At 39.9% G+C, this 17,809-nt stretch overlaps 1 protein-coding gene across 7 annotated transcripts in view; it reads right to left on the bottom strand.

Moving 5' to 3' along the window:
* Window positions 1-17,809, bottom strand: part of chd9 (chromodomain helicase DNA binding protein 9) — an 82,229-nt gene that overhangs the window by 61,032 nt on the left and 3,388 nt on the right. For 6 of the 7 annotated variants that reach the window (XR_014535143.1, XM_083550777.1, XM_083550775.1 and 3 more), the window contains exon 2: window positions 5,776-7,418. Coding sequence is in view for 6 of the 7 variants with exons in the window: in XM_083550777.1 (XP_083406903.1) it covers window positions 5,776-7,299 (1,524 nt within the window). In the remaining variant the exon portion in view is untranslated. Of the gene's footprint in view, window positions 1-5,775; window positions 7,419-10,349; window positions 10,462-17,809 lie in introns of those variants that run through there. The other variant, XM_083550776.1, reaches the window with a different exon arrangement.

The following is a 17,809-nucleotide window of genomic DNA, read 5'->3' as shown; positions in this document are numbered from 1 at the left end:
TATTTTCCGGACTTTAAGCCGCTACTTTTTTCCCACGCTTTGATCCCTGCAGCTTAAACAACGAAGCGGCTAATTTTCCCGGTTTCACCAACTTCAAGCCAAAAAACTGACCCCCATAACATTAGACCAATGAAATTGCGGCACGGGTTCAGGTAAACCAATGAAATTCTTTATATTAAATCAGATGCGCTCCCAATGAATCGGGCCGCACCACACCATAAATATGGATGAGGTTCCTCTGACGTTTGACCTGCCGCTCACTCGGACTGTCTACAGGAAATGTGAATCATTCGTCATGCTGAAAACAACCGGGCATGAAAAAAACGCACTTCACCTGTGTTCTGAGCTGCACGGCATCGGGAGAAAAGATTTACCAATGGTGATTTTTAAACGCACGACGATGTCAAAAGAAAAACTCCAGAGAGAAATAGTTGTGAAAGGAAGGAGCGTAAAGTTCATTAGTTTCAATGTAGACATTTAGACAGGTGCGGCTTATTTATGTTCAAAAAAAAAAAAAATATATATATATATATATATATATATATATATATATATATATATATATATATATATATATATATATATATATATATATATAACATTTTGCATTCACTTTGACTCGGAAACCCAAACCTGCTCCAGCATGGTGATGCCTCTGTGCACAAAGTGAGCTCCATGAAGATTATAGTTTACATGCTTTGGAGAGGAAGATCTTGAGTGGACTGCTATAGAGCTCTGATCTCATCCTTACCGAACACCTTTGGGATGAATGTGAACGCTGACTGCACCCCAGGCCTCCTCACCTGCCTTTCATTACACCCTTGTGGCTGATAACCCGGATATCCATAAGCACACTGCAAAATCTAGTGGAACATCTTCCCAGAAGAGTGGAGGGAATTATAAGAGCAAATTGGGACAAAATAAATCCCATCCCATACTTATGACCAGGTGACCCAATACTTTTGGCAATATATAGTGTATACACCGATCGGTGCATAGACATGTACAGTAATTTCCGGACTATAAAGCGCACCCATATATAAGCCGCACTGAATTTTACAAATATTTTTATTTTCAACATAAATAAGCACTAATGTACTTTACACAGGCTTTAACGAAAGACACGTTACACACGGTGTAACGGGTGAAATATGTTGCGCTTCCTTTAGGAGCATAGCGGTATTTTGGGAATAGCATGCCAGAAGCGAGCTCTCCCTTCACCCTGACTCAACGCATTACAACGGCTTGTATCTAAACAGTAGCCGACCAAGAAAGTCATTGTTCACTGTCTTTCTCCTTCCTTTCACAACTATTTCTCTCGGGAGGTTATCTTTTGGCATCGTCGTGCGTTTAAGAAAAACTTTTTTTCTCCCGATGCCGTGCAGCTCAGAACACAGGTGAGGTGCGTTTTTTCGTTTCTGTTCTGAAATTTTATTGGTCTAATGTTATGGGGGTCAGTTTTTTGGCTTGAAGTTTGTAAAACCGGGAAAAACCCAGGAAAAAATTATAAATTAGCCGCTTCGTTGTTTAAGCCGCGGGGTTCAAAACGTGGGAAAAAAGTAGCGGCTTATAGTCCGAAAAATACAGTAGTTGTGCGGTGGTTCGCAATTGGAGGACGGAGTCAGACGAAACGTGCGGTAAGCATACACCAGCAGCAGAGGAGACCAATCAGTGCCCTTTGTTTCAGTCCAGCTCCGCCCTCCACTCACGGAACTAGCTGACTTGCCATTTAGAACATGCTCATTACACAGAGTAGGGTGGTATCCGATATTACTGATGGAGTTTTCCGCTTATTTTTAAATAAGCGGACTACAAATATAATCTATCTTCTGTCATATATATTTTCGAAAACCTATTTCCACCTCCCACAGCTCACTGCGAATGCTATATTTTGTCGCACGGTGATGTCAATTGAAACGGATTGAGTTTGACCAATGAGAGAACGTGCTGTTGACACTCGCGGTCAGTAAAAGTTCCCACGCATTGATCACACGTTGACATGCAGTCGTGTTTGGGTGTCAGCACTCTCTCTATATTTCATCTCCCTTTTAGAGTCAGGAATAATGCGATATTGTACAAGACAAGTCTGATGATGGTTGATATAGGGACATTTTCTGAGAAGTCACGTTTCTTTTACATTATAAAGAAGGAGTTTTTAATGCCACAACTTTGTGTCCTCTTCACGTTTCCCAACGTGAGAAAAGACAAACGAGCTCAACATTGCTTAATATAAAATATAGAAGCTAAATAAATAAATAAAATATACGTAAGCTTGATGTCGGAATGACCGATTAGCCGCTATACAGTAGCATTACAGTGTTATAAATATGTGATAACAGGAACTCTCTCGTTTTGGGAACACAACATTAAATGAATATTTATTGAAAACTGCATAAAAAGGGCGTGTACTTATTTACATGTACAAAAGCAGCGAAAATTCACAAATTCTTTCTTCTTCTTTTTTTAACGGTTGGACGTAAAGTGCGTTGGAGCCGAATTTACCAAAGTAGCGCCTCGTCTACGTGGACTTGCATTTACGAGCTTACGAGCACTTCACACATCTGCTAATGTGGCTACGGCATCACAACATGAAAGTAGCAACAGTGGCTAACACGGTATCGGCATTTCCTCTATCTGTGGGTTTGCGTGTGATGATTCTTTTTGCTTAGACTTTGACCAAATGCAAGCATCTAACCGAGGCTGCCAATGAATCCAGTTAGCATAAAGACTTTCAAGTGTTTTAAACTCTTTTACAGTGGAAATGAGTAGAAAATGTCAGAATTATCGACGTTTCTCTCAGACATATTGGTAAATTACAAAGAAAAACGTTTGTATGACTGATACTGTATACTGACACTGTAAATACACCTAGTCTTTGGGCTCTCCAGACATTTAGTCATAAACATCAATACTGATGCACAAACAGGAGAATATTTCAACTACAGTATGTGGTGAGTGTCGCAAGTGGACCGTTCATGTGGTATTATAATACAGATATTATCAGAAAGACGTGGCAACAGTTCCGTGTGATTCATTTAACCCTAAAACTAGAAGCTTGAAGGTACGAACTTCATAACTAAAGTGCCAGGGGAAAAAAAAAAAAGTCACCATCCCCTCTCTCTCTCTCTCTCTCTCTCTCTCTCTCCCTATCTCTTTCCCTCTTTGCTCATTTGAGTGTAACTGACTCACATTGTGCATCTGTCGGCTCTCCACCCTCTACTGCGCATGAATAGCTCCGTCTAACCTTCATCCACTCTTTTTACTCTACGTCTCCCTCTCTCTACAGGAAGTCACACAATCCGTACATCCTGCCTAAGCTTTAATTAAGGACCCGTGAGGACAAACAAATTAACTCAGCAGGCCTTCTGCTTATGTGTCGGTCTGCTCTCCGAGTGTCTGTATTTACCTACACCCATTTATCTGCTCCCACTAATGACGTATAAACTTCAACATTCATCCCTATATATCGTCATATATCCTCGTCAATAAATCATCAGTATCAATAAATGCATCATTACTTTTAGTTGTAGTATCAGCAGTAGTTACAGGCGACACTGAGACGATCCCCATAATCAGTATCAGGAAAAATAATAGATTGAATATTTTAGGAAAATAAAAAAAAATAAAAAAGAAGCTTGATCTAATTCTGTAATACATTTTCCCTGAGCAGTTAAGGTTGAGGGTCTTGAATGGGAATGGGAGCCTGGCAGAGCTGTGATTTTAAACTCTCAATCTTCTGACCAGCAGTCCAACGTTTTAACCGGTGAGAATTTGTGTACTGTGTACTGCAAAAATTACAAATATTAAGTCAATAAATTACCCCCCCCCCCCCCCCATTTTAATTGGCAGAGAAAAGTAAAGTACATGATGTGATATTGGACTAAGAGTAAGTAGATGTATGTGTAGGTCTTGGAACTTGTGGTGTGGGCAAAAGGACAAGGTGTGCATGTATGAGTGCAAGGCTGGTTATGTGTACTGGCAAATTGAGAGCACCCTGTGTGTGTGTGGTAAACCTGGCAAGCACTGTGTGTGTCTGTGTGTGTGTGTGTGTGTGTGTGGCAGCTGAACCTCTGAGCCTTGGCTCCCTGTGTCAAGCACAAGCCTGTGGGGAAACTGAGGCTGTTGCATCATCAGAGAGAGAGAGAGAGAGAGAGAGAGAGAGAGAGAGAGAGAGAGAGAGAGAGAGAGGTTGGGGGAGGGGGGGAGGCGGCAAGCTGTAGACTCTTCTGACACTAGAACTAAGGATTGCCTCCAGCAGGGCTGGTTAACAGCATTTCCTTCCACCCCCACCTTCCTCTTTCTCTCTCCACTTCATCCTCTGTCTTCACTCATTCCTCATTCTCTCCACTCCCCCCCCCCCCCAAGTCCACCAGACAAGTCCACCACCCACAAACGCGAACAAACATTCAGCCGCATAAACACTAATACAAACAAGCCGAACATCCACCCCCGCGCTCCAGCCCTCATGTGGAGTGCATGTTGTTGTGGTAGCCCTTGGCCGGCCTGACCGACATCTTGTTATAGCCTTAAGCATGCTTAACCTGGGTAAGTCCTGAGCCCACTGCTGCCACTCTTAATCAGCTGCTAGCTGGACTCCTCGCTAAAAATCCCCAATATTTCAATACTCACGCGCCAGGACTCACAGGAGTTCATTTCCTTTTCTTTCTTCGTCCTTGTCACTTACCATTGCCTGCCTGTCAGTTTAATTTATGGCTTGCCTTAACCTTTATAGAATAAGAAATGAAATGCAGTTAAATCCTTTCATCACAACCAGGTTGGAATCTTCCAGTCGACATCCTGAGACAGATTTTTCTCTTACATTTTTTTTTGTCCCCTATTAAAAAAGTATTTGTCTCCTATTAAAATATCATTATTTTGTCCATCTAGGGAATCATGATGTCAAAATGGCATGTACCTTTCAGAAATAGTTTTTTCCTAAAATGTAACACACTAAAAAGAAAATTCGGCACATGACAGAGAATAAAATAGAATAGAATAGAATAGAATAGAATAGAATAGAATAGAATAGAATAGAATAGAATAGAATAGAAAAAGAACAGAACAATTGCTATATAATAAATGACATCACTTTTTTCTGAAATGTTGTCTGTATTATAATACACTGATCAGACATAACTTCATGACCACCTGCCTAATATTGTGTTGGTCCCCCCTTTGCTGACAAAACAGTTCTGACCTGTCAAACATTAACAGCATTAACTTCTTTAGCAGTTTGAGCTACAGGAGCTCGTCTGTTGGACCGGACCACACCGCCAGCCTTCGCTCCCTACATGCATTAATGAGCCTTGGCCACCCGTGACCCTGACGCCGGTTTACCACTGTTCCATCCTTGGACCACTTTTGATAGATACTGACCACTGCAGACCAGGAACACAGTACAAGAGCTGCAGTTTTGGAGATGCTCTGACCCAGTCATCTAGACGTCACAAACTGGCCGTCATCAAACTCCCTCAAATCCTTACGCTTGCCCATTTTTCCTGCTTCTAACACGTCAACTTTAAGGACAAAATGTTCACTTGCTGCCTAATAAATATATATAGGTGCCATGATGAGTAATCAGTATTATTCACAGAAATGTCTTCAAGTACCGTGACATGAAAAGTAATGCATAATTAAATTGTGGATATTTCATGGATATCAAACACCCTACAATAAAACAATTCCAGCCTGGTTACAATGAGGAAAATCCAAAACTCTTCCAGATTTACTTTGAACATAAAAATACAGTAGATATAGAAGTACAGATGACCTTACCTGGGCTTTAAATCGCAAAGTTAGTGAATCCGTAAAATCCACACCTTGCGAATCATTTAACAAGTTCTCTCGAGGAACTTCATTATGTCTTGTATTGTTCCAGCTGGATGTGTCCTCCTGAACAAAAGCTTCCAGCTCAGGCAGCAGGTCTTCTTCCAGAATATTATGTCCTGCTCCTATCGCCCCAATGCCTCCATGCTGATGATCCATCAACGCGACTTCATCCAGACCCTGAAACCCACTTCCACTGTGGTCATCTTCTATCTCATGAGAGAAAGGACCGTTTGATGTAGAGAAAGGACCTAGGCCTTCAGAGAACACCTCAGAAGCACCATAAGCATCCTGGACTTGTTTAGTTGGTAGAGCACGAAAAGGACACTCCTGAGGATGATTTCCAGGAACCTGGATTTGACTCCCCTTTGGTTGTTGTTCCATTATTGGATCTGCCATGTATAAGCAGCTGGAATTACGAGTAGCAAGTGGGATGTTGCTGTGATGCTGTGATGAAGTTACGACGGGAGAAGGTTGACCAGGAAAGGAATACTGAGAAGAGGGATAGGAAGATGCAATATTAGCTGAACAGGAAGACATTGCATAGGCTGCAGGGGAAGACTGTACATGGTACCCTAGATTATTGTCCTCAGTGTCAGGAACACCGGGGAACCCTTGTACCGTTTGAGCCATCTCAAATCCACTTTGTTGCTGAGATGTTGCGGCAATCAGATGTACTTCGAGGTAAGACTTAGCCTGTGGATCAACTCCTGAATGAAAAGGGCTTCGCTCTGAATTAATCGCACTGTGGTGGCCTTGGTGGGATGCAACATTTTCTTGGTAGTAGACGTTGGTATGGTCCGGGTAGCTCTTTGCATGTCGATGTAAAATCTGGGGGTTAATTTGTTGGTGGGGCATCGGATGCTGAGCCGACAGCAGATGCTGTCTCAAAACTTGCTGACCCTGCTGAAGGTGTGAATGTTGATGATTGAACTGATGTTGATGACGTTGTTGGCCTTGACGATGCTGAAATTGTTCTGGAAAAGGCTGCTGACACATATGTTGTTTATGCCGCTGCTGCTGAAGCTGCTGATGCTGTTGAAGCTGCTGATGCTGATGCTGCAGCTGCTGATGGTGGTAGGCATTGGCTCTCTGTTCCCCCCATATAGGACTGCTGTTGGGATACAGTCCGTTGGTCTGAGGTGCTTGATTCATGGTTGGGTCTTGAAAATGAGACTGCTCGTTGATGAAAACGCCTCCGACACTGCCGTTTCCTCCTTGGCTAGGAAAGGACTGTGCCATGGACGTCTGGACTTTCATCCCATCAAACTGCCCTATTCGTTGATGGTAGTCTACCCCATGCTGGTTAGCAGATGGCAAAGTACTTGCCTCCATTCCAGGGTGTTTCTCGGCATCCACTGCATTAAGTTGCAGTGTGCCAAACCCTGAGCCAAGGTCCAGCTCATCCGCCAAAGAAACATGGACTGAGGTAAAACAATCCTCGAAAATGTTGGGGTCACCAAAATAGTCCATTATGCAATCAGCTGTAAGTGTTGCATAGAGATTTGGCTTCTATATGTGTCCATGTAACAGGACAGCCAAATTCACAGTCCTTCTGTAAACTTCAGGACGTGTCCATTGCAAATCCGTTTCTGCAAAGAGACAAAAAAAAGTATTGCTGAAACTAAAATATTTTGAATATGCAAAAAAAGATTCTGGTGTCCCCCCAAAAAATCGTATACTTTTAAGGAGAAAAAACAAAAAACGTGTAATTATAAGCAAAGGCACATATGTATTTCATGTGGCAACCTAATTATGTTAAATATACTGCTATTGATAAGATGGCGGGACATTTTTAAATGTATACTACTAACTACTAAAATCGATTCCTTTGACAATGAGTCAACTAAAGATGGTGTTAAAAGTTAAACGCAGCACTTAGCCAACCATCCTACAACCAGGCGACAGTGAGATTTAACCTACACGGTTTAACCCACGCTTGAGCGGCTGGGAACCCCGTCAATGAGTCAAAGGAAATTTTCATAGTACCTCTGCTATGACTCAGCATTACATTCAAAACACCCCATCAATGAAAACAACCGTATGTGTATTTCAACTTCACGTAGCACAATGGTCCCAAGACTGACTGGTGTGTTTTCTCATCCCCTGTGAAGGTCAGACATGTACTCATTCTGTTTACACTATGACTATGACAAAAACAAGTGAAGCAGCACATAGACAGATAGCCTAATTTGTTTGTACTGATTATGAACTACAAATCCTTAAGATAAAAATCAGAAAAAAGAAAGTTTTACTTTCAGTTTTCTTAACAGCTTCATGGCTAAAATATTTTGAACGTGTTCTTTTATTATTTTATTTTTTTTATCCAGACAAACTTTTTTTTTTTTTATTCTCACAACTACATTTTATATTTTATTCTTCATTTAAAAAAAAAAAATAAAATAAAAAACTTTTATTCCACTTGCGTCACCAACAATGTGTCAGTGATGTGCATTTTTCTTTATTAACAACAACAATAGGTTACTTTTTTCTTAGCAATTTATAGTCTACACAAAAGTTAGCTCCTGTTATCAGAAACTTTAAAACAGCTACTAACATTTGCTCCCTCACGTTCTTTTGAAGCCATTATGACAAAAACAAATGTCGAAAAAAGCAAAGCAAAACTCCTGTCACAAAATTCTCTCTCGTGGTGAAAAACCTAAAGAAAACGCTTTACCTCAGACTGGCTATGTTTATCATTGGTGTGTCAACCAAGTTCCAGTTTTTAAGAATTAGGTGCAACTTTAGAAACTAGGGATGACACGGATCTGATACCCACTGAGTACCTGGAAAATCTGGTAAATCAGATTTCCGAGAAAATATATATTGTTTTTTTCCCAAAGGTAAAATTTTATCAAATTGTATTATATTTATCAAATTCGTAAGTACTTTTTTGTGTCAGAGAGTTTTACTGCAAAGTGCTCTAAAAGCTTAGTAGTGTTTAAGTAATAATTATCAGCCAATACTTGAGGTTTCATTATTCTCACCGGTATCAGATGGAAAAAAAATGTAATATATTGGAAAAGAGATAAAGTAATATTCCCTTTGATTTGCCTTTCATAATGCTACACATTCTACTTTCTACATATAGAAAATTAATCAATACCTTCAAATAAATCCGAGTCGAAAAATCTGCTTCAATACAATCCTAGAATAAACAATACATATTATATTAGCACATTTGCCACCACAACCTTTTGCTTCTAGGATGCCATCTTTAAACTTTTCGTAGACTATATATGTAAATAAACGTTCAACTTTATTATACAATTGACAGTAAACAACCAGGCTGTGGAAACAAGATCCCTCCAATAAATCTTCCAGCTAGACGCGAAAACAACTAAGAAAAGTGTAGCTACAGGCTCCTATTCCTCTTAAAAATGTTCAATCAAATATTCCACTTATTTTGCATATTATAAACGATATCAATTGGATAAAGACTATGAATTTGGGTTAAAAGCCCACACTAAGCATACACTATTTGGACAAAAGTTTGTGGACACCTGACCATAATGTGCACATAACTGTCTGCAATGTGCTTTTTTTGAACATCCCATTCCATATTCAGTCACCATTCTTCTAATAAGATGTTTCTCTAGATTTTGAAAGTGTATTTATTCAACCACAAGAACATTCGAAAGATCAAGCAATAATGGAGGGTGATTAGGTCTGGGGTGCAGTCGGTGTTCCAATTCATCTCAAAGTGTTTGATGCGGTCGGAGCTCTATAGCAGGCCACTCGAGATCTTCCGCTCCAAACCATGTAAACCATATGTTCCTGGAGCTGGCTTTGTGCACTGTGAAGCTGCAACAGGTTGGGGTCTACTATGTTTAAGTGAAGAGGAAATCTAATGCAACTCTATCCGAGGAAGTAATTTAAAATTGTGTGCCTCCAACTTGGTGGTAACAGTTTGTGGAAGACTCACATATGGGTGGAAAAACGAGGGTGTCCAAACACCTTTGGCAGAGCAGCGCATATACAAAACAGGCATCGGTGCGGTGTGTACAGACGCACACACAAAAAACACAAGCAGGCACAGTGACAGAAAGGCTGTCCTGACCAACACTAGCTGCGGAAGAGGTCAGTCACGACCTGCTGACTCACCACACACACACACACACACACACACACACACACACACACACACACACACAAAAACACAAGCACAAACACATCCACCAGGCAAATCCACCTAACACACAATGCAAAAAGGTTTTGCATAACATTACTTAACCTTTGTTTATAATTTTCTGTTTACTTCTTCTGATACTACACTTCTGATACTGATCAAATGTCAAATCATTTGGAGGTGAACTATTGGACAGTTAATGTTTTACAGGATTACAAAGAACGTACTTTCCATCTAAGCAAAACCCGATAGCGATTTTCCATGTTTGAAAGAGAACAGGTAAACAAACAATGTTTGGCTCAGAACGCAAAAACTCTAGAAACGAAACGATCTAAAAGTCATCGAGTGCGCGAGCATTTCTTAGAGACGAGAAAAAACGGAAGAAAAAAAAAACCTGTATGACGCATGACGTTTTGCCGAGGGATCTTTCCTCCATGTGCAGGTGTGGGACTAAGCCTGTCACCAACTCTGTAAAAATCACACTCTCTTTCTCTCTCACACACACACACACACACACACACGCGCGCGCGCGCCCGCGCTTACACGCATATGAGACACCCCCTATCTGTCGCGCTTTCCAGGAAGCATTCTGCACAACAAACGTAACCTAGTTAACGTCGCTATAAAGGTACACTGCCCCGTGATGCAACGTGGGTAAATGCGAAGAAGCAAGAGTGTTTAAAAAGCACAATGTTTCTTCGATTGACATCAATGTGCTGGAGAATTTTTGAAAAATGTGAAATCCTATTAGAAGGGTCGGAACTTAAATCGCTGTGGCATGATTGAACTGCCACATTCGAAATAATAACTTGCCCAAATTCATAATGACATACAAAAGGTAACCAGTTTCCTAACATAAGGGGATTCCACAGCAACGACCGCCTACAATCAGCCAAATGCATTTTTATAATGTACAAAATATGTTTGTTCTTAACATTTTTACTTTGTTAGTTTGTTCATGGTTCTAACAGAAAACCCATTAGCCATACCAGTCTGTTTTTCCTGTCTACGGCGTTTCTAAATGTTCGATGCAGATTTTCTTATTTGTAATAGTTTGTCATTCTCCTCATTACTGGATACATGCTACTTTGTGAGGTATCTAATAAAGTGAACAAAGTCTCACTAGACTACCAAAGAGGTGAGATGATCCCCCATGCATGCTACATTTTATAACTAGGTTACTACTGCTACTGTAACTTAAGTAAATGGGACCTACTGTGATTTCCAGCTTTTAATCTTACAGCTTAGTTTCAAATACACAATACTAACAGTTATGAACGTAAAAATGCCTTTCTGCTATAAAACTTATTTCTGTGTCATTTTTATTTTGTCTTTAGATTATTAATTCCTGAATATTTTGATTTTGCAACCTCTTCTGTATATAACTCTACCTTATAATGTAGCATTTACTCTGTAGTTTAGGACGACTGTGTATCATCACAAATATTACATAGGTGAGAAAAAAAAAAAAAAATATATATATATATATATATATATATATATATATATATATATTGAATTAATGTCCTATTTATATAATGCACATGCAAATTGATATAGAGACTTTTTGTACAGATTTATCTTTTTTTTTTTTTCAGATCAAGAAGCCACCTTTTAAATATAGCCTTGTTAAATTAGTAAGAAAAAACTTTGCTATACACATAAAAAAAAATACAATTTAAAAAATTTAAACACAAAAAACTTCTGTTTCAAAATGAACATAAAGGAACGTCTGGCAAATTCCCCCATCAACAACCGGTAACAACCACCAAAAACACTCCAACTTGCACTTTCAACTCATCGACTCAGGATGGTCTTCTCAACCAGCAGTTCCTTCCCCGTTTACAAACTGGCATCAAGTCAATATGGCCACGGCAGTAATGACCATTTTAACAGTATACTTTTGATGGTTCCTTTTTCAATGGGAATTGTACATGTACTGTACTGTACTGTCAACTCAACAGAAAATGTGAATTACTTCTCATAGATGTTTCATTTGCTACTTTAAATCAATAATACAATAGTTTTCCAAACATTTTTATGTAATTTGTACAAACTCTGTTTTGAAATGTTTTGAGCCGCTCGCAGTTTTTAGTCCGGTTCCAAATGAAAAGTCGCTATCGAGGTCGCGAGTGTAAATGTCACAAGTTACGAGGTTCCTCTGTACTGGTTTTTAGACCAGTTGATATGCAGACCTGGGTATAACTTTCTTTCGGCTTCTCCCATTAGGGGTCGCCGCAGCGGATCATCCGCATGTTTGATTTGGCACGTTTTTTTACGGGCTTGGGACCGGCACTAAGAGTGCACTGGCTTGTGCAACCCTAATGGCTGGGGTCGGTTCCCAGACAGAGGATCGAACCCGGGCCGCAGCGGTGAGAGCGCAGACCCGGGTATGCTGGGTAAAATCTTTAACGCTGACTGTTATGATCAATGCTTTGAGAATCATCAAAATTAAAGTCCTTATTATCGTTAGCCAGCGAGCTTCTTGCCTCGCTGTTTAAATACGGTCTGTTTTTGCTGTGCTGCAATTTCACTACAAAATGAACTGTGACTGTGTAGAGTTCAGTAAAGTAGAACAGAACTAATATCCACAGTGCTCTAAATAAGCAAACGAAAGGCACACTTTTGGGAAGTCGGCGTGATTTTTTTTCCCACCCCACTTTGTACATTGAACGCAGGGAGCTGGGAAACATAAGTAACTCGCACATTACGAGTTTCAGTTTCAATTGCGTTCAGTCTGACCACTTAATAACAAAAAAAAAAACACATTACCTGTACACTATACATCATGTTATGTTACACTGCACGGCGGGTTTCCAGGTAATGTGGTTATCTGGTTGATTTCCTTAGTCTCCGCCTCGGACAATACAGAGAGTCTGATGTACACTTTTCTGGCCACACGCTTCAGAATCGTCTGAAAACGTTTGTATGCTGAAAAACTACATTTTTAACAGAATTTCAGAGACATAGACACCAACCTAAAACCGACAGCACAAAATCCTGTATTGGAAAAGTTCTTCATGATTGCTGAGGGCTACAGAAAAAGTATTGCGATCGCTAATGAGACCTGACTGTGTATATAAAACATGACATTTGACGTATATCACAAGGTTCCTCAAACTGAGAAAGGTATATTGAATTTCAGCAGCCTCCACTAAAAAAAGGGTTGATATCTTGTTCTCTAATATAAATCTAATATAAACTTGCTGCTTCCTCTCGGCCTTCCTGACCACTTTGTGGAGAGCCGAGAACTGAATTTCACGCATTATCATCATTGAAGCACTTCGATAATAGACATTCCTGATGCTAAATCGACAGCTTTTTTTGCCAACACTGAGTGACAGCCGACGCTGAAAAGAAATGCCCTCGTTTGTCTACAAGACTCCATGAAAGATCTGATCCCAGAACATCGTTTAACCTCTTTGTTAAACCGAGATATGAGATCTTTGAGAAAAGGCCACTATAGAAAAAGACTTTCTCCCCCACCTCAGTTCTTTTCTTCAGCAAGTAGTGAACGAGAAGCTGACGATGCAAAACGCAACGTGACAAAACGTATTAACGTGAAAAATAGTGTAAAGGTTTTTTAAGTGGGCGAAACAAACTGATCCTTTTGCTTGATTCATGGAATGGTGCGACAGCTTTTATCTAATGCTCATTTAATGCCAAATGACGGGAACTGTTTCATTCTTCAAGAACAAACGTATCCGGCTGAAAACTGGGGTCGTTATCGTACTCCTAGTCATTGAAACCCATCATGTTTTGATTCATGTATTTATGCACTTCGATGGCTTTCAAAGCAAAGCGGAGTGTGTGGTAATATTTCAGGGAGCAACTCCAGCATCTTCCTACAGCCTTTAATAGAAAGTGCAAAAACCCATATCAATTAGCATGGTCATAAAAAAAAAAAAAAAATGACCACAACCATCTGTTAATGATCCACAAAAATATTTAAGGACATGAAATGAGCATGCAGAGAAACTGTGAGAGTGAGAAGTTCAGCCGGGGTCTACGCTCTGCTCCGAGGGGGCAAGTGCAATTCACAACAGCTTGTGCTCATTTTAAACCGGCACGCTCAATGATGCTTTTTAATAATCACCCGCCAGCATGTTGTCGCTTAAACAAGATTACATCTGAACATAAGACGCGGCATGACGAGCACATGCATTTAGATAAAAGCTGAATTCAATGGTTCGTCGCATCTTTGATCAGCATCGGTTTCAATATCAAGATGTGTTGTTGTGTCCTTATCCAAATCAACTGAAATTATTTTTTTTTTTATATACAAATGATTCGATGAGGGTCAAGCAGCGGCTTGGTGATTCTGGGATTTAAACTTAAGATCAGAAATCCAACATTTTCGAATTCAGCAGACTCAATAGGCTTCAGAGTGGAGTTCTGGAGTTATGTTACTAGGATCGAATCCTCAAAGCCTCACATCCTTGGCCAGGTGTCAAGTGTGCAAAACTGGCCTGAAAAGGACTGATGACGTACTCGTTCTTGTCGATCTGCGAAATGTACGTGCATGTATGCGGAAGAGGGCTAACGGCATGTGCAGCAGTCGCTTGGCTTCGTGTGTCCCAAAACAAGCAGATTACTTATTTACCATGTCGAATGATAATGGAGACCTGGGACTGGAAGGTGGAAGCTGCACTTCTATTTAGAATCTTTCATTCTAATAAAGGCTAAAAAAAAAGGAAATTGTCTTGGCTCTGCTTTGAAAATATGCTTTTATAAATCAGCCTTAGAGTCATTATACTTAAAAACAGTCCGGAGGTTTCTGACATTTCAAACTCTCTACGTAGACTCGTATATAAATCCACCACAGACGTTCATTCATCAAAATCGCTTTTTTTTTTATATATTTATTTTAGTTACTCGACTGCAGCAACATGTTGTTGTTGTTGTTGTTACTAGTGTTATCAGTGTTGGAAAGTTTCCAGTTTCTGCAGGTCACGGTGCCGCACTCTAGTTTTATCTCAATCCCGGCTTGTGCGCTCCATTATCACCCGCCCACACGCGCCCGGTCAAGTGTGCTTCCCCAGTAAGCCATCACCCTTCTTAGAGTCTACTAATCACTTATCTGGATGGTCGAAAGTCACAAACCGTGCCCACCTCATATGTCTAGCACATTCACAGCTCTATATGCAGTAGTCCAGTGTGGCTCGAGAAACGAATGGAGGAGAAACTACAGCTGAAAATGTTCGAGTACTGCTACTTTGCAGAATCACACCTTATGACATCATCATGCCGAGAACAAGAACAACAGTAATGCCACCCTGACGTGTTTCCTGTCTTCAGCAAACATAATTACCAGTGATTCAGGACATTTCATTATTATTGTCAAAGGTGTTCTTTTCTTTTGAAGTCCTGAAAAGGATAAAAAAAAAAAAAAAAAAAAAAGACATGCTGACTTCTGATTTGCTGTCAAAGGAAGAAGTTTCAATTAAGACCTAAGGACAGACTCCAAATGGGGAAAAAACGATTTAACTCGCACGTCCACAGAAATTCCATATACAGATGGTCTCCAAGTTACGATGGTTCGACTTAAGATTTTTCGGTTTTAGAGCGACAAAATTGCAAAAATGTTTAACTTTCGTGCAACAGCGCGCAGCTGGGATGAGCGTAGCTCTCGCCCTGGGAGATAACCCACTCTCGCAAGTGGTCGACGGAGTAAAAAGTCTCAGTGTGTATTTTTTTTTCTGTTTCAAACAGCAATTTTAGTGTTAAAAGCACGTCTTCCAATTGCCCAAGTATGTCTCCTGCTTGTAGTAAAAAGCCATCAGTTTTCATCCGAAGATCTTCTTCTTCTTTCGGCTTCTTCCATTAGGGATCACCAAAGCGGTCTCCACACCCCTCTGTCCTCTACATCTGCCTCTTTCAACCCAAAGTTTTCATAGGAAATGGAAATGATAAATCACTACGAAGCAGGAAAGACCGTCACAGTCATAGCACCGTCTTCGACTTATATTTTTTACTTACGATGGGGTCGTCGTAACGTCTCTCCATCGTAAGTAGAGGACTACCAGTAACAGCGTGTAAACTGAAGAGTTTTAAATTGTTAGTTCTCCTGGCTCGTGAATCCGCATTTACAACGAACTCTCCGTCTCATCTTGTTATCGGGTGGTTACGCTCAGTGGTCATAAAACCTTTCTGTTTTTAATTTTCCAGAGGCCACGTTTACAAATCAGATACGTCTATCGTTGGATGTCTCTCAAATTTATTATCTCAACTTCTCTAGTTTCTATTTTGTTGGCAAGAAAAATGCAATTGATGCAAAAATAAGAATCCTAAATCCGTAAACTGACCCCCTCGCCATCTTTTTTTGTAAATATGCACCGCAATGACGCACAAATCTGCCCAGCTGTCCGTTGTTTTGATCTTATTTCTGGAGGGAGCTCCATGATCGTGACATTCTTCAGACAACGATGCCATGACTGGACAGCGGTTTATCAGAATGCGGACAACCACCTGTTGATCAGATTGTATTTCTACAAGTCTAAGAACGTGCAAGAACGTCGAGGCCGTGCTTCAGAAAAAAAAACCAAATTCTTTCTCCTTCTGTCTTATTATTATTAGTGTTGCACTCAGCTTGCACAGCACAATCAAGATAAACATCTTAGAAAACTTTCAGTTCCCAAATCCGCATCTTTATGTTCCACTTTCCAGCTTTATTTATTACTGTTTCTGGAGATTTTCAGGTCTGCACTTCATCACCCTTCAACCTGCTGATGGTCGCAAACACTTTCAGTGACATCTGAATCCCACATATTAGCAGGTGACCATTTACAAATGTTCCCCGCAGGAGAACTTTTAGAGTTCAGGTAAAAACTTTGTTTCTATATTGTCTAAAAAAAACAACCTAACATTTTAATCTGTCTGTTAAAGTGACATCCTAATTTACAGCTTACTGTCACAATATTAATTAGTCGTTAACTTAAAAGTTTAAATCTTTTCACAATTGTAAAAGTAGCAGAAATAGACTTTATTCTTATCTCACCTTACTGAATTATCGTTCAATACCTGTTTATTATCTCCAGAAAGTCTTCAAAAGGTCAAGAGGTTTGCTTTATCAGCCTTCCACCTGTTGATCCGATCATATTTAACACGCCAAGTCCAAGTTTTCAGATCAGATACTTTAGGCCTGATTTAAATCCCATATAATAACAGCTATTACACATGAACTAATCCATGAAATATCTCAAATCGGAGTATCACTTGTTATCATGTACAAGATCCAAATCATAGCTAAAGTGTGTTTCTCTCAGACTCGGATTAGATCGGTATGATCATAATCTGATCAACAGGTGGAGAGGATGACACAGGTTTTTTTCTCCTAGCGTTTTATTCCTTGCGATAGATCACGGCTCTCCAGTTTATTTTTGATCAATCTTGTTGATTGCTATTATTATCATTACACTTTACACACACAGTTTGTGATGATCCTGATTGTAAACTTTGTGTTAAAACTTTCATTTGATGACTATTTCTGAATAGAACGTTCCAGAAGTGCACTTTATCAGCATCGGATTATATTTCTGCAGATAAATCTATGTTTGCTTGCACATCTTATTAAGGCCTTGTATCAATTGTGCTTACTCAGCTGATAAAGATCTTTTTTTTATCCAAAACATCCTGTTTCTCTGGAAACTAATACTTTACTACATCTGCCGGATCGCCACAATCCTGATCATCTTAACCTGTCGATCTCCAGAAACCTGATCATCGTAACCTGTCGATAGGATGAGAATTATCCCGATATAACTCAAGTCTAAAAGAAATACAATTTAGGAAAGATTAGGATCTCGTACAGGTTAACATGCATCTCTTGTGATTTTTCAGGGATTAATTGCTGTG

The sequence above is a fragment of the Silurus aristotelis genome (assembly GCF_946808225.1).
Source record: "Silurus aristotelis genome assembly, chromosome: 9".
Classification (NCBI taxonomy): domain Eukaryota; kingdom Metazoa; phylum Chordata; class Actinopteri; order Siluriformes; family Siluridae; genus Silurus; species Silurus aristotelis.
The sequence above is the reverse complement of the archived record's forward strand: the minus strand, read 5'-3'. Positions and strand labels throughout refer to the sequence as shown.